We start from the raw sequence: 27,063 nt of genomic DNA on the forward strand, positions 1-27,063 counted from the left end.
CCATCATTAATTACGTTAAAAGGGAAGGGGGGGGGGTCTTTGCAGTATTATGACTGCATTTATTACACTGTAATTACACTAGCCACATGGTTAGTTTTTAAAACTATGAATTGATTTCTAAAAGAAGGCATGGCATTGTACCTAATTAGATGGCCCCTGCAAATTAGTGATGAGCAACACTCCTATGAATGCCCCCAAATGGATTTGAGTTTTACTGAGCCTACACGTCAATACAATGTATGGTTCCTTGAAAGTTACACCTGTATAATTCAATGGCGCTTACTTCAAGAAAGGGTGTCTAGCACTGCAGTTTAGTCATCTAACCACCTGCATCTCTGATAAAGATTCCCAGTTTGGAAATGATGGTTTATAAAAATGGTTTATGTGCATTACACATACGGGACAAATCTTTACCTTGATTTTTCACAGTGTTAACTACGTTTTTTGTCTTCTGTTGCATGGTAGAGTTGCCAGATTCATTTCCCCTTTTCTTCAAAACTGCCTGTGGTAGGGGTTCATTGTTGCCCTTTCCAGTGCACTTCTTTACACTGAAAACAGAAACACGCTGCTTGAATTAACTGTAAGATTAAAGATCTAGAAGGTTAACATGATACTGAAGCATCTGCACGCCCTACACAAGTTTCTATGTGGAAAAGCACAAAATGCCTCTTTTAAAAAAGAAGAAGTCATAGCAGATTAAAAAGGGAGAAAATAGGATGCTAACAAGCAACACCATCTCTTGTTGACTCTATAGCTTGCCTCTCTGTTACTGAGAGAGCTCAGAATCCTGTTATTATTTTACAGTTGCAAAATGGAGAGTCTCAAATGATCTTTAGGGAGGGTTGAGGTATAAAGCAGCAACAAAACAAAACTCTATAGCATTCTGGGGTTCACAAATTCTGGCTGTTACCCCCAATCCCACTCCTCTGGCACATGTTGAGGACTCATAGGAGAGGGTGAGATCTTATCTGTGCTAAGGTAGGGAGAGTAATAAGAAAACACACACACACACACACACACACACATATATATTAAAAACTTCCCCAAATGAGAGAACACTCTCTCCTCATAGTCCTCTTGAATTCTCTAAGAAATCTGGGAAGCAGAATTTTATGGCAAGCATGGGAATGGTGCCAGAAAGAAATGGTTGGATGATGCGAAGCCCTGAGAATATAACAAAAATAATTATGTCGTCTTGCTCCAAACATAAACCAGAATACAGAACCTGGAACAAACACACAAGTTTTGGAATGTTTTGACTTGATGAACCTCATTTTCAACAGGGAAATACAATTCTATAACATGGAAAAACTAGTAGCCCAACTTCCAACAGACCTGTTCATGGAACCATTAGCCTCAAGATCATTAACATGTTTTTTAGCAGGAGCTCCATTAGACATCTTCGAAGCAGGCTTTGTTTTCAAAGCTGTATGATAAAATAAAAATTGAATTAGACAGTAAAGAGACCCACATAATGAGCATCTGCTGGAAAGTTCAAATCTCACGGTTTAAATACACTCTTTTGGCTTCAACCACTTCCTCCCCAAAAGGATGAACCTTGGTTATCCACAGTTGCTCCAAATGCTTCTTCCTACTCAAATAACCTAAGCTTATGATTGCAAATTTAGCTGACATCCCCAGGTAATGGTAGCTAAATGAAATGTATTAGATGTAAAAATAATTCAAAAAATACTCAAAGGAAGAAATATGTTTTACCCTCATCTTCAAACAGCTGTGCAAAATTCTGTGAAGATTTTTCAAAGGATTAGTCCATATTTTACCAATCTTAATTTCATTTCTACAGTCAAAACATTAAACTAGAAAAATCAAATTAAAAAAAATCACAACCCACTTAGAAGTAATTTTTTAAACAGATTCCCGCCACCCTGTTTTGCAGTGAACAATCTGTGAGGCAGGTCCAAAGGGAATCTCTATTACCTGAGTGCTTTTTGCCTTCATCTGTTAATTTTTCCTCTTTCAGTTCATCGAGCTGTTCAATGGACATCCGTAGATCTGTGCTGGAGTTAGTTGACTTGCTTAGAGTTTCTGTGCCCATAAGAGAGGGAGATTCCTTTCCACTGGTCTTCTTCAAAGGTTTTGCTTTAATCTGTACACTTGAGCTTCCAGGGAGTACTTTGGGTCTAGCACCTGCAGTTTTACCTTCTTGATTTTTTGAGGCTTTGCCACTTCCCACATTTTTGTGTCCGCTAGCGGATAAAGACCGTTCGGAATCCTGCTTGGTAAGCAAGCTTTCGGCCTTAGCATTTCCATTATTTTCAGTTTTGGGCTTTATAACAGCTCTAGCCTTGGGCGAAGGCGTTTTCTCCCCCATTTTGGACTCTTTCATCATCTTGCAAACGGCTTTTTTGTTGTCTTTCCCCTTTAAATCGTCATGTTTCAAAGCCTTATTAGTGCCGTTCCTGTTGGTAGCCGATGTGTGCCCAGATGCTCCTAATCCATCAGATTTCATTTTATCCCGATTAGTGCAGGAAGCACCCCAACTGTTTTGCTTTCTGTACGCTTTCAAAGCAGGATGCTTTAGACCAGAATTGTCACTAGTGCATCTGTTTAACTGGAAGGAGAAAAAAAATATGATAATTCAGAAAAGAAAGAAAAACAGTAGGAGAGTCACAGTTACTTACTCTGAAAACTCAGCTATTTAGTTCAGCATGAGTCTTAACTACCACACTTGAAGAAAATGTTCTTATCTCAATTTCTGAGGTTTAGAAACAAGAGGTAGCTAGTTTAAACATCTAGGGTTGCTTAGGGGCCCCCCAATTTTTCAAGGAGGGGGCCGGGGCCCCTCAAAATTACAGTGGCTGCACACAAACGCCACACAACATGCTCACCTTAAGCGCACAGCGGCATGCCTGCACATTGTCAACATATTGCATGATGTCACATGGCATGCTGATGTCACTGCGCCGACCCCCTCAATTGCAGGGGCAAGCTGGCGTGCTTGCTTCCTAAGAAGAAAGCTCCACTGGATATGGTGGGATGGACCTTCTAAGATATGCATAAAATTGTGGCGTAATTTATATCAAAGTCACTTCTCAGCGTTTGGGCCAGAGGTGAACATATTTGAACAGGCTTCATTCTCAATGGCTGGGGTCACCAGGGACTAGAAAGTACTTCACATCATAATTCTCCTGGAGCGTACAGTTTATCTTTTGCTTTTCCATATATAAAAATAACTGGATACATTCCTTCAGGCAAGCAAAAGTAAAACTCTAGGAACACCATTGAGGACTAAAATAAGTCTTCCCCTGAAGACACTGGAAGGCCTGACCTTCCGTGTACAGAACACAGAGATGCAATGGATCTTCAAAGAGTACTTGAAATGGAAGTCCACTCCTGGCACGGGCATTTTTCTAGGATTCTACTTTTGCAGATTATAAGTACCTGTAAATGAAGTCCAGTAGTTCCGATTGGCTGCAGGAGTGTCCTGCAGCCAATCAGAAGCTGGACTGGATGTTCAACTTCCAAGGCAAAGTTTGCAAACCAGAACACCTACTTCCGGGCTTGCAACATTGAGTTACAAGTTTTTCATGAACTAAGCTGTTTGAAAACCAAGCTGCGACTGTATGCATCACCACCCCCTTATTTAGGGTTGGATTCTCTCACAAAAATCTCTCCAAATATGGAGGTCCACTGGGCATTTATTTGATGGGATGAATAAACTGAATAGCTCCATTCACTAGGTAGGACACTATTTGTGTTGCAACCTGGAAAAATTATGCTTTTATTTTTTTAAAAGCATATCAGAGGTGCATACAAGGAGAAACAGAATGCAAATTGCTTCTTTTAGGGTTGAGAGTATTGACTATTCCTAAATCAACCTCTTCCTTCAATGGGAAAGTTCACTTACCCTGCCCTCCCCCCATCCAAAGAAACCAAAAATAAGTGTCAAGATGATCATAGGTGTATATTAGCTCAGTCAAAATTACAAGGAAATGAAGTTGGCTAACACACTACTAGCTTGTGGTATTTTTGTTGTTGTAGTTTTACCTGAGAACTAGTGAATACGGGCTTTTTGGCAGGTCTTCTATCATCACCTTTATCAAAAGCAGCTGTATAAGAAAAGAATATCTTTCTTTAGAAAGAAATAATGGAGAAAAGGAATGAAGCTTTAGGGGAAATCACCTTTACGTAAAACAGGACAGCATTTGAGAAAGGAGTCACATTTTAGACCACAGGTAATTAAGACAGGATAGACCTGAAGTGCAGAATGAAGGAAAACATGCAGGTTCTAGAAAGGATCCCTTAAATTGTATATTTGTTCCATCTTTGAAAAGAATGGAGCCACAGATTATTCTGATGAACGAGTTGGGTTTACTTGCAGCTATAGGCAACTTTATTGTAGGCCATGACACTCCTTTAACACACATGTGCCTCCTTGTTATCTCACTTCTGTAGTATTTGGTCAATTACTGTGAATCTGTATTTCCTTTGTCAGCAAAGCAAAGCTATGTTTTGGTTATTCCGAGGTGATCATACTAGCCTCTTTGGCCTGGCGAAGTTTCCGAATAGAGCATGCTTCACTGAAGCTCCCAGATGTGAGATTTCTGCAGTGCTTACGTAACCTTCACTAGACAGATGCAAACATGTGAGGAAGTGCACTTGGTTCAGAATAGCCTTTGCCAGGGAGCAATATTGATGTGCCTGGATTCTGTAAAGCATTTCACTCCATCCACTCTAAAAGTGACTGTACTAGATACTTATTATTGCTTTCATAAAATATGCAAGTAAGAGTAAATTTTACCCCCCAAAAAACACCCTTGTTCATTTAGTTACTCCGTGAACCTCTGTTCTGGAAGGAAAGCCATGAGGCTGAAAATGGCATGATCAGGTTTATTTTTAGGGATGCCTCTATCTCAGAGATTGTGTGTGTGTGTGTGTGTGTGTGTACACACATACGTACATTTCGTAACACAACAGTACAAATACGAGTTGTTCCACTGGGAACCCATAAAGTGAAGAGCTTATCTCTATTTTTTAGCCTATTATTACTGCCATTAAAAACACAAAACCCTGCAGTCTCCTGCAATCTCTAAATGAAAGCTTTTAAAAATGTACGGTATATGCTTCTATGAAAGTTCATGTGAACATTCCAATAGCTGCCAAAGGAAAATAGGTCCAGTTTCTGCTTATACGAATACATACAATTACAAATAGTGGGATTTTTTTAAATATTATAGTTAAAATGCAAGGATGAATGCTGCAGATTATTTGAAAGCACAAAACCACATCAGTGGATGAAGGCAGAACACTAACTTTGCAAACACAGGGGTGGTTACTGTCTCACATCTATAGAGCCTAGTACTTTTACACTATAAAGCACTATTTAGAATGATAGAGTCTGACTCTCCAAAACCAATTCTATTCCTTACACGACTTTGAGCCACTGATAATCTGGAAATGAAGAGGGGGGAAAAATTGAAGTTAACAAGCAAGCCTCCGTTACAGCCTTTAAATAACACCCCACAATCTAGCTTATCCAGATTGCTCTTAATACAAACAAGGAGGTATTGTTGTTTTTCTACCATACGTTTATTGCTACCCAACTGCTTTGCAAAATGCTGTAATCCTGAATATGTAGCTTGCTTTCCCGATTAAAGAAACTACATGACCACAGCACAAATACTGAAGCATTGCCCTGAAGCCATTTTCAGGTACCTCATCTGCAAGATTTTGTTCCATACATTTGAAAACAAAGGGGAGGCAAAGGAGCCACAGCAAGACTCCTTTTGTTTAAAGGCTCAAATTCTGCTGCTTACATTTCAGCGGCCGCTATGCAGCTTCCGTGAAGATTCTTCTGCAGCAGCAACAACAACAGCACCGTATCAATTGTGAAGTTGACAGTAACCAGGATCTGTTATTAGGCAAAATTAAAGCTTTCCACGGTATGGAAAGCAGACTAAAACCCTCCATCTGCTACATGTACTAAACCAGCCATCAGCTTGGTGTAGAATTCTTTCTACCATGCCCACGTGGTTAAAATAAACCCCATCTTCCAATATTCTAAGTACAAACAAAAGACAGCCTACCTATTTATTTGATCCCATATATCTGCAGTTTCATGCATCTGCAGTAATAACATGCAAGCGGCGCCGTTCACAATAGGGACACACAATCACTTGGCTTCCATGCTCGACGCTGGCAGAGCAGGATATTTGGAGCAATTCGTTCAATTATTATATACTATTTGAGAGCAGGAGGCTCATCAACATATTCTCCCAGCTACCATTAATTGCCAGCTCCTCTCATTTCTTTAATAAGGGCACAGCTGTTACGCAACGTGCTAAGCTCTCGACAGCTCGCCTACCTGCTTGTATGTTCTGCTGATCGTCCGCCTTCAGCAGCTTCCAGCTCTGTGTGTGACGAACAGCATAAAACGACTGAACCAGGAAGATCCACAGCTTATCACGCAGAGCCTGGATCCTGCACGTAAACCCCTGCGTTCCAAGCAAGAAAATCAGCAGCTGGAGAGAGCCACATTGTCATAGCAACCAGTCATTATTCCTTGCAGAATCTACTTACTCTTTAAGCAAGATCAATGATGTCATCACTTAGATTTCATGATTGCCGAGGAGATGCAGACGCGGTTTTGCAAAGGCCAATTGTCCTGCACCATAATTTTGCACAGCTTGAAACCAAGCCACTCCCACAAAAGCTGTAGCTCATTAAAAAATATATAGCCCCCTCCCTTTTTTTTATACCACAAATGAATCCCTTCATAGCTTTTTACTCTCGGCTATGTCACTACAAGGTCAAATCCTCTGGGGGCCAATAATGCATCTGATTAAATTTTCATCACCCTTGCTGAGTAAGTCAACAATAGACGAGGATTGCAATCATACAGAATAATCTATGTAGTTTCTGTTTACAAGAGCTCATCATGCCAGATTTTAAACCCTGGCAGCTCAACGGGCAACATCCAGGACACTGCTAAAATTCATTTTTAGAATTAAAACTGTGTAAACACAAAAACACGGTAGTCTCATCAAATACTTGTAAAATCTTTAAAATATATATATATTCCAAAGAAATATATGAATAGCCTTTGCCTTCACTAGTGTAAGATAGTCTCTTTAAATGTCCAATGCATTCATTCAATCCTAAGAATACAGTGGACTGGCTTGCATATCCCACCAAGCCACACATTGTTTTTAGTTCTATTATTGAATTTGTCATTTGCTTTATCTTGCCCAGGACAACAAGAAGCTACTTGCAAGCAACCACACAGACAGACAGTCCCAGCTCCACATAGATACATTAAAACCAAGAGGGGAAAATACATTAAAAACACCCTGCCCAAGTCTAAAAGGCCACAGATAGTTAAAAGACCAAAGGTCTAGTTATAGAGGAATGTTTTTGCCTGGCGCCTAAAGAGATGATGATGATGATGATGATGATGATGATGATGTGAGGCAAACCTCAGTGGGGAGAGCAGTCCACAAACTGAGGGAGCCACTGCAAAAAAGGCCCTTTCTTATGTTGCCACCCTCCGGACCTCTCATGGAGGCAGCACACAAAGAAGGGCCTCCTATGACGATTGCAAGGTCCAGCTCAGGTCGTATTGTGAGAAGCAGTTTAGCATGAATACACAGGATCCTGGAGAAAACTTGCACTTCCTTACTCCTCATTGGGGTTTGTTTGTTTTTTGCTACTGCAAAGCCAAGGGTTTGTGGTTAAAACTCTCTCCAAACTGACAGGTTTGTTTGTGGTTAAGTCTGTAGAGAGCTTAACCACAAATCCAGGTTTGGACAGCACACTAAGCCAATGGCAGCAAATATGACTGGGGAGGAGCAAAGAAACTGCTTGCTCTTCTGTGGGAGCCCACGGATTCATGCTAAGTCAAGGTTTGTGTGAACCAGTGACAAATAAATTAATAACCAATTAACTGGATACTTTATTTTCTGTTGCTGATCCCTGTAGGCTCTCAGGGATAAGGAACATATTTTAATAAAAGGAAGATACTTCCTGCCAAGTCAGGTCAATTGTCCGTCTAATCGGCTACTTTCAATTTGGCCTGGCTGTGAGTTTCAAATCCAGATCTCTAGTATCTTACATATTTTCCCCAGCCCTGTTCAAATGGAGATCGCTCAACAACAAAATCTTCAACTCTGAACCCTGAGCTAAACAGACACCGAACCTAAGGGATGATTTGCTTGCAACTAATATATTTGTAGTGCTAAACACTAAAATGTGAGGGGATATAAAGTTTAAGGGAACATGCACTAATGAATGAACCCCAGGACCAGTAAAGACATAAGCAATACTGGATTTTGGGATTTCCCAAGCTTCTACGAGTCATTCATTTCCCTGAAAACAAGAGGGAAAGAAACTATACTAATCCATTTGCCAAGGAACGCAACATGAAGCTAGTAAGCTTAAGGATGCTACTCAAGCAGCTACTACCTAAAGATTGATTCCTGCCTCCCCCGCAAACATAAGAGTGATACTTCAGACTCCAAGTTGGGGAAAAACCCAAACCACACCACCACTACCATGAGACCTCATGTTCCAAATTTGGGTATTATGAATGCTTAATTGTCCATTCAAATTACCTTGCTGCTTGCTCCAACTCAAAGACATGGGCTGCGATTCGGACAGATACATAGAATGTCCCACATGTGTATGTGAACTTTTCAGGCTCCCCTGCTCTGCTGCCTCCACATATCTAATACAACCACTCATATTTCTATAAATAAAAGAGGAAGCCTAGATTGAAAGTTAAGGAACCCCCGAAACAGCATTTGAGGAGACTGGAGCTACAGAGGTGGAAAGCGCCAGCCCCCTCTGTACCTGAGGCCTCGTAACACAGCACAATCTTCGCTGCAGCACCTTTGAATGAATCAGGCCCATTTTGCAGAGGAGCAGTGCAGGAAGAGAGACTCGCAAGCGAGCTTCCTTAAGATCGCAGCACCGCTGATTTCATCCAAGACTTACAAGGACATGCTTACATACTCTGTTGCGTCAGAACAGAAAAGGGGCTGAAAGAAGCATGTACACAGGGAAAGAAGCATGTACACAGAGCTCCCATCCTTTGTACTAGCAGCAAACCAGTTCCTGGAGTGCCAATTCTTAAGCAGACTAAAACAGCATTAACACATAAGAGGGAGTTGTTAGCAGGCTTGCGGGATTTGGGCGAGGGGGATCGCCACAATTTGCAAAAGGGCAAAAACAAAACTTTAGAAAACAGCCTGGTGAGTACCGGGTGCCTTCAGTGCTCACAGAATGCTAGGTTTATATTGGAGGAAAAATGGAAAGGAAGGGAGAAACTGAATAAACATATTAACAGAAGAGAGGATGGGCAGCACGAATCCCGAAAGGAGCACACAGCACAAGCAATGTTTTGTTGCAGGTTCTACTTATAGCAAGACTAGAGTTATATACAGCAAGTCACTTGATCCAAGGATGAGCACCTCCACAAAGTGTAAATATTTTAGGAAGTTAATTTATTAGCCAGATTTCAACAGCGGAATATTTTTCCCTTTGAATTTTTTATAAGACCTACCGTGTCCTTCACTTCTGCAGAATCTAGCAAAGTGTCCATGGCTGTAAGAAGACAGCAACTGTTTTCAGTGCCAACAGCCTTCTCAACTGCTTCAAACACTTGATCGAGGAGGTCAGGTTCACTGCTCATGGCCTGAGACTAGAAGACATTATAGAAGCAGTGAGTTGAAATTAAGAGAAATAGAGAGAGAGTGCATTTTGGTGGCAGATCTTAGATTGGTCATTTAGGCTATATTTTGCCACACTGCCCCATCTCCATGTTGGAAGGGGGGGGGAATCTAATACAGGACTATCTCAAACAGTGGCCAGCAAAATGCCCTTGAGTATCTCAAGCAGGTAACAGTGACATTTATATCCAGGTGTGTAAAAATTATGTCTGCATGAAGAACTAGCATGGAAGTCCTGAAAATACATCAGCTAGTGTATCTATTGATAACATTTTAATACAATAAAAATCTAAGCAGTTTACATAAAGACAAGAACAGAATAGACAGTAAGATTTCAAAAAAAAAATAATGGGGTGGGGGGAATTAAGAGCCAGAGTCCAGGAAAACTTGGGTAAACAAAGAGAACGTCAGGGAAACTGGTTGTTTCAATCTCATTTTGTGTAAACGCAAGCTCAGGTTTGTGTGCTTCTCTCATTTTTCTGCCACTGCCAACTAACTCAAAATGCTCCGTAGCTTGTATAAGAGGTTTAGGTACAAGGTGAACACCAAGCCCAGAGACCTTTTAACCAAGATTGTTGGTTCATTACGGGAAAAATATAAGGGAATACTGATAACACACTGAATACTAGAACAAGTTCTACGTCAAACCAACCAGGCAGCCCCCAAACACCATTACCTGATTTAAAGTCGAGCCACATTCACTTAGGACAAGTGGCTTACAAGTGATAAAATTATTGTTTTAACAGCGATGGGGTTTTAACTTGGGTGGGTGCTGTTTGAAATTGTTGTTAAATTTTGGATTTTTGTGTTTGTGGGCTGGAGTACTGTTTAGGGGCTTTTGTTGGAGAGAGTATTGTTTATTAGTGTGTATATATTAGTATTGTTTTGATTGCTTTTGTTATATTTATTTTTATTATGTCTTTTGTGCTTTGATTATTTTTATTATGTCTTTTGCACTTCCTGCATTGTAGCTTTGTGTTGTCAGCCACCCTACAGTTATAGCGCAGTATACAAATTTAATAAATAACAAAATAATAGTAAAATATTAAATACAGTCGTATCTTGGAAGTTGAACGGAATCCGTTCCGTAAGTCTCTTTGACTTCCAAAATGTTTGGAAACCAAACCTTGGCTTCTGATTGGCTGCAAGAAGCTCCTGCAGCTGATCGGAAGCCACTGAAGCCCTGCCGGGTTCCCAAGAACGTTTGCAAACCGAAACACTCACTTCTGGGTTTGCGGTGTTCGGGAGCCAAAACGTCCAAGCACCAAGGCGTTCGACAACCAAGGTACGACTGTACAGTACATAAAACCAAACCAAACCAACAATTCAAGCCAGCTGAAATTTCAACTTATTCCATAACTTGGGGGTTACAAATTTCTCTGGGGCCAGAGGAGGCACATCCACAAATCAGGTAAGCCGCTGTGGGCACCAAGCCCACCTACCCCCCACAACCAATAACATACCACAACTTGTTCTGCTGGCTATATCAGAATGCCCTTTTCAAGACTAACTGCAATAGGGGAAGGGGATCCTGGGGCACATGTGCGTCCTCAGGCACCAGATTGGTGATCCCTGCACTAACTGAAAGTTCACAAGAAATAAAAGGGTGCCTAACACAACCCTAGGGACGTGGATGGCGCTGTGGGTTAAACCACAGAGCCTAGGGCTTGCCAATCAGAAGGTCAGCAGTTCGAATCCCCACAACGGGGTGAGCTCCCGTTGCTCGGTCCCAGCTACTGCCCACCTATCAATTCGAAAGCATGTCAAAGTGCAAGTAGATAAACAGGTACCACTCCGGCGGGAAGGTAAACAGCGTTTTCGTGTGCTGCTCTGGTTCGCCAGAAGCGGCTTAGCCATGCTGGCCACATGACCCGGAAGCAATATGCCGGCTCCCTTGGCCAGTAAAGCGAGATGAGCGCTGCAACCCCAGAGTCATCCGCGACTGGACCTAATGGTCAGGGGTCCCTTTACCTTTACTAACACAATCCTGTATCTCTCTACTCAGAAGCAAACCCCACTAAGTTCAGTGGGATGTACTACCAGGTAAAGTGCATATAAGACTGCAGCCTTGCAAATAACCAAGCAGCTGCAGCCACTTTATCTTGGCAGGTGGAGAGACCATTCCCTGCTTCAAAAGCCCAGTTTCTAGTTCTATGGTATTGGTTGCTATAACATTGGCATCAATCAGATAGATTTTTACCTGTAGCAGGGCAAAAAAGCTCTCGCTTTGTATTACGTCAGGGAAATGGGCCACCATAAATGCTACACACTCTTCTTGCAGTCTAGATGCCAAGAGAAGAGCTGTTTCAGTCCACTTCACTCGGGGAAGACTACCGATCAGCCGGTTGGCTTCCATCAAAAGATAGGCAGCATTCTGTGGACTCTTAAAACAATACATACGTGCTCTGAGCAACACGGAATATGCAGTTTCTACACTCTATTTCAACTTATAAAAATGTTACAGCCTAATGATCAATCAAACTTCTTATTTAATGATGTGCTATGTTTTTAACATAGTAAGATTGCTTAGAACATTTAAATACACAAACTAATATCGAACTTGCCTCCTAAGTTCTGCTGATGTCAGCACCACTTTAAATTATTCTAATTCGAAATGGTGTATCAAAAGTCTTCTAATAGCCACACTTTCCACTAGAGGTTATATATTAACCAAGGCTGGAAATCTTAAGACACAATGAAACAAAACTGTCACCTTGGTACATGAAGTGAAATCAAGGCAGGTAGTGAGCTGCATTAGTGTCAATGCTTTTTTTAAAAAAAAAATTAAAACAAGCAAACAGACTTACCAAAGAGTTTATCAACATGCTAAGACAATTATTCTGAAGCTCAGGGGATAAACTAGCAAAGCTCTTCTCTGACCAACATCTTACAAAATGCTGTGCCATCCACCTGTTCAAAGGAAATATTGCGCTTAGACAAATCAACCCATCAGATGTCCCGTCACATATGTGAGCAGCTGCCAAGTATTTTCCTGTTTCAAGTCAAAGAGTTTAAGAAATGATACGTGCCTGCTGTTTCTCAACAGTTTTCTCAAAACTTAAAGCGATGAAGGAAAGATAGAATCAAAATAGTTTAACTCACTTACTTCATGCAAGCATCATAAAGGCTTTCCGCTCCTGTCGAATGGGCAATAGCTAGACATTCGATAACAGGCTGGTGCTTCCCAGGCACTGGCTAAAATTGTAAGGATATAAGCAGATTTACTGTACTTTTCAAGCCTTGGAGAGATATGAAAGTTGCTAATTGCAATAGGAAATGCTTTCAGTAAACAGATCACTTGTATTTGTGTGTACAAACTGGATCACTCTGATCCAGACTTCAAAAAATAATAATCAACATTTTGTTATTCATTCTGCAGCTGGATATGTTTACTGCTTCTCTTAAAATGATACGTTTTCAAAACTTCCTACTTCTGGGGAACCCCTTCCATATCAAGTTATCTAAGGATAAATCCCCACCCACCCACCATAACCTAGGTCTGTCTCAGAAACTCCATGCATTGCGGAGGATTTTGAATTCAACCCATGTGGGGCGCCAGAGCACTCAAGAACACAGCCGCAAACTGTGACAAAGCTCAGTAGCAGTGGGCAAAGGGTCTTGCCTTTCAAAGCAAGCTTGTCCACTGCACCTGTTCTTCTCATTGAGGAAGCCCTAAGAGACTTCCAAGAAACAAGATAGAAACCACCAATCTAAAAAAATACCCCGCACATTCGCCATAGTACATTTTGCACAACCCGATTTATAGATGAAAAATGGTTTCCGTGAACAACGAAAATTTTAGATTTTACACCTACTTCACATATTTAAGGAACATTTTATTTCACTTTTCCAGAATTGCTTAAAGCAACTTTTAAATCCATTTTAAAATTTGTATTTTATTCCTATTTAAAATTCTAGCATATCAATTACAAATGTTTACCACGTAGAGACAGCAAGGGGTTTCCAACTCAACATTCTGGCCTGCAATACCTAGACTGAAGATTTGATCAAGAATTTGGAGCCGTTTGGCTTTTATTGCTACCGTCAAAATAAAAAAAAATAAACATTGGAACACACCTTGTGAAAAAAGTTGCAGTAGTCTCTTTTCAGAACATATATAGCTACTTCTCTTAGGCCCTCTAGCCCATACATGTCTGCAATGTTCAGTATGGAACTGGAGTAAAAGTAAAAGTAATAATAGAAATTATACAGAAGATAATCCTGCTTATAATGGAATCATTCCAAAGTAATCTGCATTGCATTCAGACAAGTGAATCTAAATGATTGCATTATCACTCATAATTTTTTTTGAGAGGAAAGTAAAGCAACATTTCCAAAGGGATCTAGTATTCCAGTAGAAAAAAATAGGTGTAAGCCTTGGAACCCTGTTATATAAACCTCAGATTGGTAATTCATGCTATACGTTGCGGTGGTAAACATTTTTTTTTCAGTCCCTTTTTAGCAACCTTCTGGGGACACACACCAGTGACAGAAGAGGCCAGAGGCAAAAGTAGATGGAACAATGAATGCACATTTACTTTTGTACGGGTGGCTAGTTTCCAGCATATACATGGGGCCTCTCTATCCTTTCACAGCCAAGAAAAAGGCATTGCCAAAGTTCAAGGACTGAGAAGAGATCTGATAGCCATCTTCAAATATCTAGAGGGCTGTCACATTGAAGATTATTATTGTTGTTGTTTTTTATTACATTTATATACCACGCTTCATCCGTAGATCAGTTCACAAAATGAAAATAGAAGATAAAAGCTCAAATAAATAGAACGAAGACAAAAGAAAACAATACCCCCCCCCCACAAACACATTTTAAAGGCCGTAGAGCCAGCATGTCAAACCTGCGGCCCTCCATATGTTTTGGCCTACAACTCCCATGATCCCTAGCTAGCAGGACCAGTGGTTGGGGAAGATGGGAATTGTAGTCCAAAACATCTGGAGGGCCGCAGGTTTGACATGCCTGCCGTAGAGTATCAACCAAAGGCGTGGTTGAAGAGGAATGTCTTTGCCTGGTGCCTAAAGATGTATAATGAAGGTGCCAGGCGAACATCCCTGGGAGGAACATTCCACAAGTGGGGAGCCACTGCAGAAAAGACCTGCTTTTGTGTTGCCACCTTCTCATGGAGAAGGCAGATGAAGAAGGGCCTCAGATGATGATCACAGACTCCCAATTGGTTTATGTGGGGAGAGGCAATCCTTGCGGTATTGTGGTCCTGAGATTCAACAAGCTTGTTTTCTCCTGCTCCAGTGGGTGGGACCCAAACAAGTGGATTCAAGTTACAAAGAAGGGGATTCTGACTAAACATCAGGAAGAACTTTATGATGGTTAAGAGCCGTTTGACAGCGGAACGGACTCCCTTGGAAGGTGATGGACTCTTCCTCATTGGAGGTTTTTAAGCAGAGGTTGGATGGTCTCCCACTCAGGAATGAACCTGACCCACATCTGTTTAGCTTTACAAAGTTTGATGCACTCCTTCATGTCTTCATATAATGGAGCAATGGCACTTTGAATGTGTTGACTAATCATTAGGCTTGGTAAAAGGGTTACAAAGCATCCAGGAAGAGGAGGACTTAAAGAGGGCAAAGGTCATGGATGGGATTTCGGGTTTCGTGATTGAGATGCAGTTCACATGAACTTAAAAATGGCAGGTTTTCCAGACCCTTCATAGTGCACTGCAGCAATAAACAGGTTAACCCAAGTACCAAACATTTCCCCTGCTTGCCACAGAGCATCCTTCATCGCTACTACCCCATCAGCTCAGCTGCCGAGAAAAATAAGACGCACACCCCTTTCCGCAGTATTTCAAACATAATTATAGTGCAATAATAATTATTTCTGGCACTCTTGCCATTTTAGTTTATAGACTTTGTGACATACTTTCCATTTTAATGTGGAATGGTGGAAGCAGAACGGGCATGGTATGCAATTAAAAATAACAAAACTTGACACATACCCAGCATCTGCTTTGTTTGGGAAATCCAAAACTCCTCCATAGATAAAATGCAGAACGACAGTCATCTCTACATGGTTTAAGCTGCAAAACAGAAAAATCATTACAGACACCAGCATCTGTGAAATAAAATAGGTGGTTCACGTTTTATAAACCCTAAGTGGTTCACCGAGCCCTGTCATATTATAAAACGAAACCGCATCAAGGTAAAGTAATACCACTAATGCAATCTAAAATTATACATGGGTCACATTCCCCAACAGCTAATAATGTGAAAAGCTGGATTCTCACAAGAACAGCTTCACAAGAGCTCCAGCGATCTAGTCCTTGGCTACAACCCCGAAGCCTCTTATTTGCTAACCGCCCAGTCAAGTGTGCCAAGACTGCTTAGGAACAAGTGCTTTTAAGATTGTGAGATCTGAAGATTAAATTATCTTTATGAGATTCCCCATCACTAAAATGGTAGGGGTTGTACTTATTTCTAAGGCTTTCCGAGGAAATCTTCAGCAGATTAAAATGCCTTTTTTAAGAGATTAAAACTGTAAGCTCCTCCAGAGGAGATCAGAGGCAGATACAGCCATAACAGGAAGATTCAGAACACATACCAAACCACGGTCTAGTACCGCAAAAAGTGGTCCAGGAGTCACAGGTTCCCATTTCCCCTCCTCCCCATTTCCTTGCATACACACATTGGTGGGGACTTCTACTGGTTGCCATTCATGGAATATTTTGGAATTATGCTGGGGGGAGGGGTGATGTGTGTGGGAGAACAGCTGTTAACTCATTTGATGCACCCAGTGTCTTCTCCAACTACCTTTGCCTTGTCAATCTAATCTGGACCATGCTTGGAAGGGTCACAGAGTAAGTCATGGGTCAGTATACAGAATATACAAAAGTATTGAGGAATGTATATTTTATTGCAGTGGGACAAATACAATTTTATTGTAGTGAACACAAACACCTGCGATGGTTGCATGGATCTAGAATGCCCCCCAGAGGTTGCCCAGAGGCCATTTTCACCAAATTCTTTCTGCAAAGTCTTCCCTGCAAGGTCAGAGGACCATCAAGAACTGCATGATGAATCAGCAAGAGTTCTCTCTCTCTCACCACCCGCTTCCTGCAGCCAGCACCTCTGCTGAATTAGAATGCTTTCCGTGAGTGGAAGGAGCCGTCTCGAGGACGAAGGGCAACTCAGAACCCAACCCACCGTGTTCCTGAGAATTAAGCTTGCATTTCAGGGTATAGCTTCCAACGTGATAAACAGGAACAACTGTACATACTGCAACATGTGGCAAAGTTAAATATGTTTGAGGAGCATTCAATAAAAGTGAAATTAGTTATTTTGGGTTAAATGACAAAAAAAAAATCAACGCAGTTGTCTAGCTGCATGCGAACACATGAGGTAGCCATAAAAACAGCACGAACGAGTAGCCCTGCTGTCCTGACAGCTGGTTTCTTAAACAGCATTTTCATTATTTCAGGATAAGCCATATGCACTGTACTCTCAAACATTTATAACAGCAGCAGGAAAATCTACAAAGGGGCAGGCCAGTGTATAAGATGATTTGCCAAGGTGGCCCCAGATTCAATCTGGGCTTGCAATCCTCATTTGTGGGGCAAGCACAAACAAACAGTTTGCAAACAATGACACACCAATTACTCTGTGCGCATAAGAGAAGGGTGCATGTGAGCCCAAGCGTTCTTCCAGACTTGTTCTCATAGAACAGCCATGTACAACATGTCGATCGCGAGCCCCCAGTGGACTGCGGGGTTGTTTCTGGTCGATTGCAGGGCCTTTCTCTCCAACCTCAGATGCAGCAGCAGGAGCAGCCCCCGGCACTGCCAGTCTCCACAGCAATGCAACCCTGAGCAGCGCGCACAGGGAGACAGAGGGAGGGAGCTGGGGAGAGGTCTGCACAATGCTGCTGGAAGAGGGGAGGCGGGCTTAGTGCAGCTTAGGGAGGGCAGACACTATTGGGATCCACATAAGCTGTGTGGCTCCCTTTGAGAGGGGAGAGACAGAGAGAAGCTGCCTCCTCAGATATGTGCAAACTAATATAAAAATATAGTTTGACTTTTCTCACTTGTTTAGTTACTATCCAAACATAACAACTGTGTCTGTGAAATAAAGATCCATTTATTTAACAAATGAATTCAGATGGTGGTAGATCACTGCCAGTTTTTGATACTTGTTGGGAGATCACAGCCAACTTGTGGTTGGACGTGCTTGTCATAGAACAAAACCATGATTTGGCATTCTGGCTGAACCGGGTCAACAGGTCTTAAGCTCCATCATCAGAAATAGTGAGAATGTGGTTACAACTGAGACACGCTGGTGAAACAGACACCCCCCTTTTCAAGAAATATAGGTGCTGCCTGACTTCCAGCAGGGAAGTGTCCCCAAGCTCCCAAGCGATCAAAAGTTCTAGGATGTCAGTTGATAATAATAATAATAAAAGCATCCAGCATCACACCACCAGGTATACAGAACCATGTTCAACATATGTGTCACAGTGGCCGGATCAGGCTACTTCAGAGTAACGACGCTACGCAGCTCTGCATTTTATTCTTTTATTGGTGCTGCGTATTTACAGTGAGGAATTCATTGCTATTTACACAGAGTGATGTTGTCAGTCGCTTTCAGAACCTCCGAATGACTTTTGGCGCGTCTTTCCCCAACACAAAAGCTTTGGAAGCCCCATCCTCTTTCCCCTCCTCTTCCTGCGTAATTCTGGAGTTGGGGGGATGGGTCTCCCCTCCTTCTTGGCCCCTTCCTGTTCCACCTGGGACCCTGGCTCCGCTACCTTGCCTGAGCCTCGGACCCGACTTCCTGCTTCCCCGCTGGAATCGGAGCTTCCTCTGCTTTCCCCTGTGCTCGGGGCTGGGCTTGAACTCAGGAGGGGAGGGACTTCGCGATATCCCCTGTCCCTCACATCCACCCCCCTTCCAAGCTCCCCTTCTCCCCTCCCCAGGTCCCCCCCAGGTGTCGGTGACGACTGGAAGCCTAAGAACTCAGTGCTTTCCGAGCCCGTTGGTGTGAACACCTCCGCCCAGTCCTGCGAGGCTCCCCCTTCCGCCTGGGAGGACTGGAATCCCAAAAAGTCCGTGGCGTCCGAGCTGGTGGGGGTAAAAATGTGCTGCCAATCTGCTTCCGCCTCTGACTGGGTGGATCTCGGTGACACCCATACCTCGTCTCCCGAATCCTCAAACTCCGCTTCCCAGCGCCATGGTGAGCTGCTCTCCCTTGCCTCCTCCTCCTCCCCCTCCCTTTCCATGTGCCAGGGCTTGGGTCTGTGGGGATAGAGGGCGTGAAATTCTTCCACCAAGAATTCCTCCTGTATCTGAGTGGCTGGGACCCATTCATTCTGGGACGGTGGAGCATCCTCCCATGCCATGAGGTACTCCAGGCCCCCCACCCCTCTCCGTGAATCAAGGATGGCCGTGGCCTCATTGAGTTGCTCCCTGCCTTCCCTCTCCCCCCCTCCCTCGGGGGTTTGTTCGCTGTCTCGGAGCCTGCTGCTTTCCCTGTACGGCGACAGCAGCGATCTATGAAACACTGGATGCACCCTCATATCCTCTGGCAGTGCCAGCCTGTATGCCACCGGGTTGACCTGTTGCGTGACCGTGAAGGGGCCCAGCCGTCTGGGTGCCAGCTTTTTGCACCTCCCTCTGGTGGGAAGGCCCTCCGAGGACAACCAAACCTTGTCCCCCACCCTGATGACCTCCCCTTGTCGCCTGTGGCGATCTGCCCCCTTTTTGTACGCTTCCTTGGCCCTCTCCAAGTGTTCTCTGAGCTGCTGGTGCACCGTCTCCAGTTCCTCTGCCCAATCCTCAGCCTGTGGGCCCTCCTCCTCCTCCTCCCCCTCCCTCTCTGGGAAAGATCTGAGGTCGCGCCCGTAATTGGCCTTAAAGGGCGACACCCCTGTGGAGACGTGCACTGCATTGTTGTAGGCAAATTCTGCCAGTGGCAGGCGATCCACCCAGTCCGTTTGCCGCTGGCTGACGTAGCATCTCAGGTACTGCTGCAGAATGGCGTTGACCCTCTCCGCCTGTCCATTGGTCTGCGGGTGTCTAGCCGTCGACAAGCTGACCTCCACCTGCAGGAGGTTCATGAGCCGCCGCCAGAACCTGGAAACAAATTGGCGGCCACGATCCGAAATAACCCTTAAAGGTAATCCATGCAGTCTGAATACGTGATCAACAAACAGTTTGGCTGTCTCTTCTGCAGAGACCGCCCTGGCACACGGTATAAAGTGGCACATTTTGGACATGAGGTCCACCACCACCAACACTGCGGTCTTGCCCCTGGAAGAAGGCAGATCTGTGATGAAGTCCATGGACACCACTTCCCACGGCCTGTGTGGTGTGGCTAAGGGCTCCAGCAATCCTGCTGGCGCTGCTCTGACCACCTTTGCCCTCTGGCAGGTGTCACAGCCCCGTACATAGTCTCGAACATCTTCCCTCACCCCTGGCCACCAGAAGTGTCTCATGACTAGGTGAGCGGTTTTGTCCCTTCCAAAATGACCCGCCGTTGGGTTGTCGTGCATCTGCTTGAGGACCGTACGTCGAAGCTGGGTGGTGGGCAGGTACAGTGCACCCTTGTAGAAAAGCAGCCCCCTGCGTTCTGCAAAGTCCTTTGCCTGCTCCCTCCCCCCTCTCAGTTCTCTGAAGATGCGGTTGGCAAATTCATCCGCTGCCGTCAGTGCTGTGAGTTCTGCCTCGCTCACCACTGCTGCTCCGCAGGACCATGCTGACGGGGGGAAAATGTGCCTTGGTGCTGGTGGCGCCTCCTCCTCCATGTACTCTGGCTTGCGGGAGAGGGCATCCGCCCTGACATTCTGCTCCCCCGGGATGTAGTGGATGGAGAAGTTGAAGTTCGAGAAGAACTCTGCCCACCGTATCTGCCGCTGGTTGAGCACCCTGGCCGTTCTCCAGAACTCCAGGTTCTTGTGGTCCGTGCACACCTGGATGGGGTGCTTGGCGCCCACCAGGAAGTGTCTCCAGTGCCGGAACGCAGCGTGGATCGCAAGAAGTTCCCTGTCAAACACTGTGTAGTTTCTCTCTGGCTGGGTCAGCTTCCTGGAGAAGAAGGCACAGGGTCTCCACTCCCTGTTGGCGTCCAGTTGCAGCAAAATTGCGCCCACAGCTTTTTCCGAAGCATCTGTCTCAATGCGTAGGGGCGCATCCTGCACCACGTGGAACAGGTTCTGGTCTGAGGCGAACACCCTCTTGAGGCTTTCGAACGCTGCCTGCGCCTCCGGTGTCCACCTGAACTTCTGCTTGCCTCTCAGGCAGTCCGTGATGGGAGCCGTAACGCGGGAGAAGTTCTTGATGAACTTCCTGTAGAAGTTGGCGAAGCCCAGTAGGCGTTGGGCGTCTTTGCGCGTCCTGGGGCTGTGCCAGTCCAGGATGGCCTGCACCTTGTCCTTGTCCATCGCCAGCCCCTTGTCTGACAGCTTGTAGCCCAGGAAGTCCACCTCTTTGGTGTGAAACTTGCACTTCTCCAGCTTCACATACAGGTGGTTGTCCTTCAGGCGTTGCAACACCTCCCTGACATCCTTCACATGCTGCACAGGGTCATCGGAGTAGATAAGGATGTCATCCAGGAATACCAGGCATTTCCTGAAGAGTAGGGACCCCAGGACGTGGTGCATGAAGGCCTGGAAGCATGCTGAGCCCCCTTGCAACCCGAAGGGCATCACCAGATATTCAAAAGAGCCCAGAGGCGTGAACATCGTGGTTTTCCATTCATCGCCTTCCCGGATCCTGATCAAGTTGTACGCCCCCCTCAGGTCTAGCTTGGTGAAAATCTTGCCCCTGCGTGCCGCTGTCAGGAGATCGTCCACTCTGGGCATGGGGAAAGCCACTGGCTCTGTCACCGAATTCAGCCGTCTAAAATCCACCACAAGACGGCGCTGTTGCGTGTCTTTCTTGTCCACCCAGAAGACCGGGCTGCCCCCAGCTGCCTTGCTTTCTCTGATGAACCCCCGCTTGAGGTTCTTGTCGATGAAAGCGCGCAGATCCTCCAGTTCCTGATCTGACATGGCGTACAGCTTGGCTGGGGGTATCGTTGCCCCTGGCACCAGGTTGATCTGGCAGTCAAAAGGCCTGTGTGGGGGTAGGTGGTCGGACTCCGCTTCGCTGAAGACCTCCTGCAGGTCCCAGTACGGCTTGGGTATCGCCTCACCCCCTTTGACGTGCATGGTGGCCACCGTGGCTATCGGAGGCCCCTCCCCTGGTTGGTGCTGCATGCAATGCTCCAGACAAAAGTCCGACCCAAACGTGATGCATCTCTGGTGCCAACTTATGGAGGGGTCGTGGCGCGCCAGCCAGCTCATGCCCAAGACGATGGGGGGGTCTGAGATGGTCGTGACGTTGAAAGCCAGTGTCTCTGAGTGCCTTCCCACTGTCATCCTCATGGGGGGGGTTTGATGAGTGATGGCCCCTCCCAGCAGCTCTCGGCCGTCAATGGTTGCCACGTGCAGAGGAAAATCCAGCTGCAGAAGCTGGATCTGGTGCGCTTCTGCAAAGTCCCTCGAGAAGAAGTTGGCTGAGGCACCACTGTCAATTAAGGCAAGGACCGTCAATGGATAGCCATTTGGGAGCGTTAGCGTGACTTCTAGAACCACTCCTGCTCTGGGAGGGGTGGGCTGGCTCTGCTCCTCTCTGTGCGGGTGGGTGGGCTGGGGCTGTTCTCTGCTGACTGTGCCTGGCTGCCGCCCCTTGTCTCCTGCAGCCAGGCTTTCCCGTTTCCCTGCTGTGGTGCTGCGTCAGTGGGGGAAGGCACCACCGTTCCCGCCTTTCCTTGCCACTCCCTGCGATGTGGGCAGTCTCTGACGAGATGCTGGGGGGAGTTGCAGAGAAAGCAGTTCCCTCCCCTTCCCTCCTTGCGTCTTGGCGCCGCTGGGGTTTGAAAAGCCCGCGCGCGCGCGCTATCAATCTGCATGGGTTCCTGGTCCTGGCTGGCTCCAGGCGTGGCTTGGAAGGGCTGTTGGGGGAGTGGCTTCTCCTGCGACCGTGGGAACCAAGCCCGCTTTGCGCGCGTTGCTTGCTTGTCGTTCCACCTGGATTCCTGTCTCACCCCCACCGCCAGAGCCGCTTTGCTCAGCTGATCCATACTACTGGGCTTTGGACCTCTCGAGAGCTCATCCTTCACCTCCTCACTCAAACCCAAGTAGAACGCTGCTTGCATTGGAGCTGATTCCAGTTCCCACCCCAGTCTGTGCACCAGCATGGTGAATTTCGCCCAATATGCGCGGACTGTCATATTTCCTTGGCGCAAATTATGCAGTTCCTCCTTAGTCTGGTCCATATGACTATCTGACGAATACATCGTTTTCAAACCTTCTAGAAAGAGTTTGACATTTTTCATGCAAGGATTCTTTGTTGCGATTAACGGTCTTAGCCACTCCCTGGCTGCCCCGGTCAGGTGCTCCACAATAAACGCTACCCTGTGCTCATCGTCAGGGAAGTCATCATGGTGCAGCTCAAGAGCATACACAATCTCAGTCTCAAAGCCATGATATTCCCTCGGGTCTCCATTGAACTTGCTTACTAGGGTCCCGGTTCTCCTTCCTGGCAGCACTTGGACTGGGGGTGCCCCTCCCGCCTTGTTTTTCTCTGCATCCAGTTTGTTTTGGAGGTCTACCGCCACCGCCCTTAATTGCTGCTCTCTTTCCTGGAGCGCTCTCACCTGTTCCGCAAGTTGTACCCGGTCGTCCTGGAGTTTCTTGGTTTCTTCTTTAGCTGCCCTTAATTCCCCCTGCGCCTCCAACGTCAGCTGCTGCAGGTCCTGTTGGGCTTTCTCCGCGATCTGCCGCCATTTCTCCGCCTCTGATGCACTCATCCCGGCAACTCCAAAGTAGCCCAAAAAAAGATTCGGAGGTTGCTGTCACAGTGGCCGGATCAGGCTACTTCAGAGTAACGACGCTACGCAGCTCTGCATTTTATTCTTTTATTGGTGCTGCGTATTTACAGTGAGGAATTCATTGGTATTTACACAGAGTGATGTTGTCAGTCGCTTTCAGAACCTCCGAATGACTTTTGGCGCGTCTTTCCCCAACACAAAAGCTTTGGAAGCCCCATCCTCTTTCCCCTCCTCTTCCTGCGTAATTCTGGAGTTGGGGGGATGGGTCTCCCCTCCTTCTTGGCCCCTTCCTGTTCCACCTGGGACCCTGGCTCCGCTACCTTGCCTGAGCCTCGGACCCGACTTCCTGCTTCCCCGCTGGAATCGGAGCTTCCTCTGCTTTCCCCTGTGCTCGGGGCTGGGCTTGAACTCAGGAGGGGAGGGACTTCGCGATATCCCCTGTCCCTCACAATATGTAAGAGCAGAAGAAAGCTAGTTTTTATTGTCACTTCGTCATCACAGTGCAATGACAGCTTTATATCCCCACAGGTGTGCCCAGCAAACCTCATGTTTACTCAGAGGGAAATCTCACGATGCTGAGATGGATCTTATTCAAAGGGAAGGCTGTATAATATTGCACAAATTAAAAGTCAGAGCACCTGTACAAGGAATGCTCAGTTAATGCGTTATTCTAAGCTGACAAGGAAAGCAGATTTGGAGTTTTAGGAATCCGTAATTCTTAATCCACAGTCAAGTGTGAAGTGATCCATGAACCAAGGCAGCCAGCTTGCTTTGCTATTTGCCATGTGCGCTCCTCTTATTGTACAAATGGCTACAAAAACCTGCTTAAACTGTTAGACCTACAGTGACCAGTACAAGCCCAGTGTAAAATGGGGAAAAGCCTCAAGAATCTGCACTCCTCTCTAGAGCAGCAGTCCCCAACTCCCAAGTATGGCTGAGTAGTTGCCAGCACTGATTCAAGGCTAACTAAAGCGTCCCTTAAACCAGGATATGCAATTGTGGTTTTAAATGGGTTCCCATTAGCCTTACGCATGGTTCATATCAGTGCTGACGGAGGCATGATGCTCACCCGTGTGGCGCTGCCCACCCCCGTCACCCTCGCAAGCTGGCACCCCTGCCCCTAACTGTTCCCCTACAAAGAATTTGTTCCAGGGAGGCAAGACACAGCAATGTCTTTCCAACATTGCCTTTATAATTTGTTTACTACCCATCTAATAGGCCAACAAGTCATGGTAAAAGCAGAGAAGGGACGTTACTTGCTCATTGAATTTAATTGCAATGCAGAACTTTCCCATTTTTAACTCTTCCTGTTGGCGGTTTGATGCAAATAGATAGATGCAGGTTCTCAATTCACAGAGGTTTCCCACTAGCCAAAATTTAGGACTGTTGCTCAAAATATATTGCACCAAATAAAAGAGTCAGGTCAGATTAATTTGAGTTGCTTGGTATGCAGCATGGCTGCTCTGCATTTGCAGTGATTTTAAATTGCCTACCTTTGCTCCCATACGAATTGCAAAACAACTTACCCTTGAAGAGTGATGTGCTCTTGAGAGCTTTCGGCCCAGCTCCCATTCAGCATAGCAGCAAAGTAACAAGATCTGGCACATAAAATGGCCCTGAGAGAGGGAAGGGTGGGGTGTGGGGGGGGGAGTAAACATTATTCTACTAGATACAAATATTTATTTTAGGAAAGCTGCTACAAAAGGTTGAAATTATTTGCCCTTTACCTACTAATGCGTGTCTGCTCACTGCATACTTATTTCTCCCAGGATCCCTGGCAATTTAATCCGATTTGTCACAGAATGTGGAAAAATGCTACCATTCTGAAATGCCTCCAGTTAACAGCTAATCCACAATTCATTTTCATTATCCACAAAACAAGGCTGGAAGAATCTCTCAAATTCTTGGGCACCTGGGGTTTTCTCCGACTTTGAACACGGAACACCACTATTTTCCCCCATCACAGATCTTTCATCTTCCTTCCAAATGAGGAAATACCTCTTTGGAGGGCAGATCTGCAGCTTAACAGTAATTCAGCTATTAACACTCTGCAATGTTTTCAATATGATTTATTCTGGTAAAAGGTTTGCTTATTTATTTTGAGGACCAAGAGCTTTAAGGAGCAAGACAGCTGTATTCTTTTTCTCTCATTCGCTAAAGTAAGCTTTCCTTGCAGGAGGGGAATATTTCAAAACTCAACACACTGTTGCTGAATCAATGCCAGTTTTCATCTAGTATTAGATTAGCTCTTCTCCATCGAAGATCACACATATTGGACTGTATGCAATGCAACTTACTCAGAGTAGTCCCACTGATATTAATGGGCATGACTAACCTAAGTCATTAATGTCAATGGGTCTACTCCACTGACTCAAAGTATAGCTTAATTAAATACAACCCACAGACATTTCTAAACGTTGTTCCACCCACCCCATTTTTTTTAAAAAATGCTACATTCTCTTGAAGTACCTGTGCACTTGAAATTGCTTTTTGTCAATCCATATAGTAAGATCCGAAAACCAAGATTTCTTGCAGAGCATCAATAGGTCTTTTCCTAAGCGAGATGCTGTTTCTATTTTAGAATCATCTGGAACAAAGAAAAAATGACTCGCTTATCTTAATTATGAGACCATCCTACACCATAAGGTCCTGGAATAGAAACACATCCTAAAAGAAAAGCTCTGTGGAATTTCACATTAATAAAATATACAGCTTCAGTATCATAGGAAACAGGTAATAAAAAGGGATCTCTGAACATCTCTAAAACCTCAATCCCTCCCAAATGCATAGGGAAAGAGGTGTGTCTTCAGTGGCTGACAAATGTTAACACTGGCGCTTACTGCACTTTGTAGGGGAGTTTATTCCATAGACAGGGATACACCCTGAGACTTCCCCAAGCATCCAGAACACCCCCAAGGCCTCCCCTAGAGATGTTAATTCACAGTCCGGTCAGTAAGAGTAGCATTGGGATCATGGGTTCATAGCTGCCAAGTTTTCCCTTTTCTCGCGAGGAAGCCTATTCAGCATAAGGGAAAATCCCTTAAAAAAGGGATAACTTGGCAGCTATGTCATGGGTTTCAGGGCCATAGTGTTTGCACTATACTATACCACTTGTTCCCAACATAAAACCACCAGGTGTGGTCATTAGTTGTTTGGGGGCTGATGCCACCCAGACCTATTTCTAAGTAACAGCTGAGTCAGGGGAGGCTGTCCACGATCTGGGCTGGGCGATATATGCATATATTGTCCAAAATCAGTTTGAAGTCCATATCGTGATATCAGTTTCATAATTTTTTGACCTGGCAATATATTGTGAATCACAGTGTGGGAGTGCACTACGCAAAAATCACAATGTGGGGGAAACCGCGAAGCCAGCCAATGCTTCTCTCGATTCCTGCAGCCCGTGGTAACTCTGCCGGCTCAGCTCTCGCCTGAGAGAGGGGCAGTGAATCACGAGAGTAGGCACCGGCAGAAATCATGATGCAGGAGAAACCGTGATGCCAGCCAATGCCTTGACATAGCTCCACCCTTATTTCAGACGTGGTGA

At 45.1% G+C, this 27,063-nt stretch overlaps 1 protein-coding gene across 2 annotated transcripts in view; it reads right to left on the bottom strand.

The window, feature by feature from the left end:
• BTBD8 (BTB domain containing 8) overlaps positions 1–27,063 on the bottom strand; it is a 50,762-nt gene that overhangs the window by 5,094 nt on the left and 18,605 nt on the right. The window contains exons 4-16 of one of the 2 annotated variants that reach the window (XM_060277456.2): positions 25,986–26,103; positions 25,043–25,132; positions 15,653–15,733; positions 13,764–13,860; positions 12,793–12,881; positions 12,494–12,596; positions 11,887–12,069; positions 9,521–9,658; positions 6,326–6,455; positions 4,009–4,070; positions 1,939–2,572; positions 1,336–1,426; positions 415–548 (exon numbers count right to left, since the gene is read on the bottom strand). In XM_060277456.2, the coding sequence (XP_060133439.2) occupies positions 415–548; positions 1,336–1,426; positions 1,939–2,572; positions 4,009–4,070; positions 6,326–6,455; positions 9,521–9,658; positions 11,887–12,069; positions 12,494–12,596; positions 12,793–12,881; positions 13,764–13,860; positions 15,653–15,733; positions 25,043–25,132; positions 25,986–26,103 (1,950 nt within the window). The remainder of the gene's footprint in view (positions 1–414; positions 549–1,335; positions 1,427–1,938; positions 2,573–4,008; positions 4,071–6,325; positions 6,456–9,520; positions 9,659–11,886; positions 12,070–12,493; positions 12,597–12,792; positions 12,882–13,763; positions 13,861–15,652; positions 15,734–25,042; positions 25,133–25,985; positions 26,104–27,063) is intronic. The other variant, XM_088673806.1, reaches the window with a different exon arrangement.

The sequence above is a fragment of the Zootoca vivipara genome, chromosome 7 (genome assembly GCF_965207765.1).
Source record: "Zootoca vivipara chromosome 7, rZooViv2.hap1.1, whole genome shotgun sequence".
Lineage (NCBI taxonomy): Eukaryota > Metazoa > Chordata > Lepidosauria > Squamata > Lacertidae > Zootoca > Zootoca vivipara.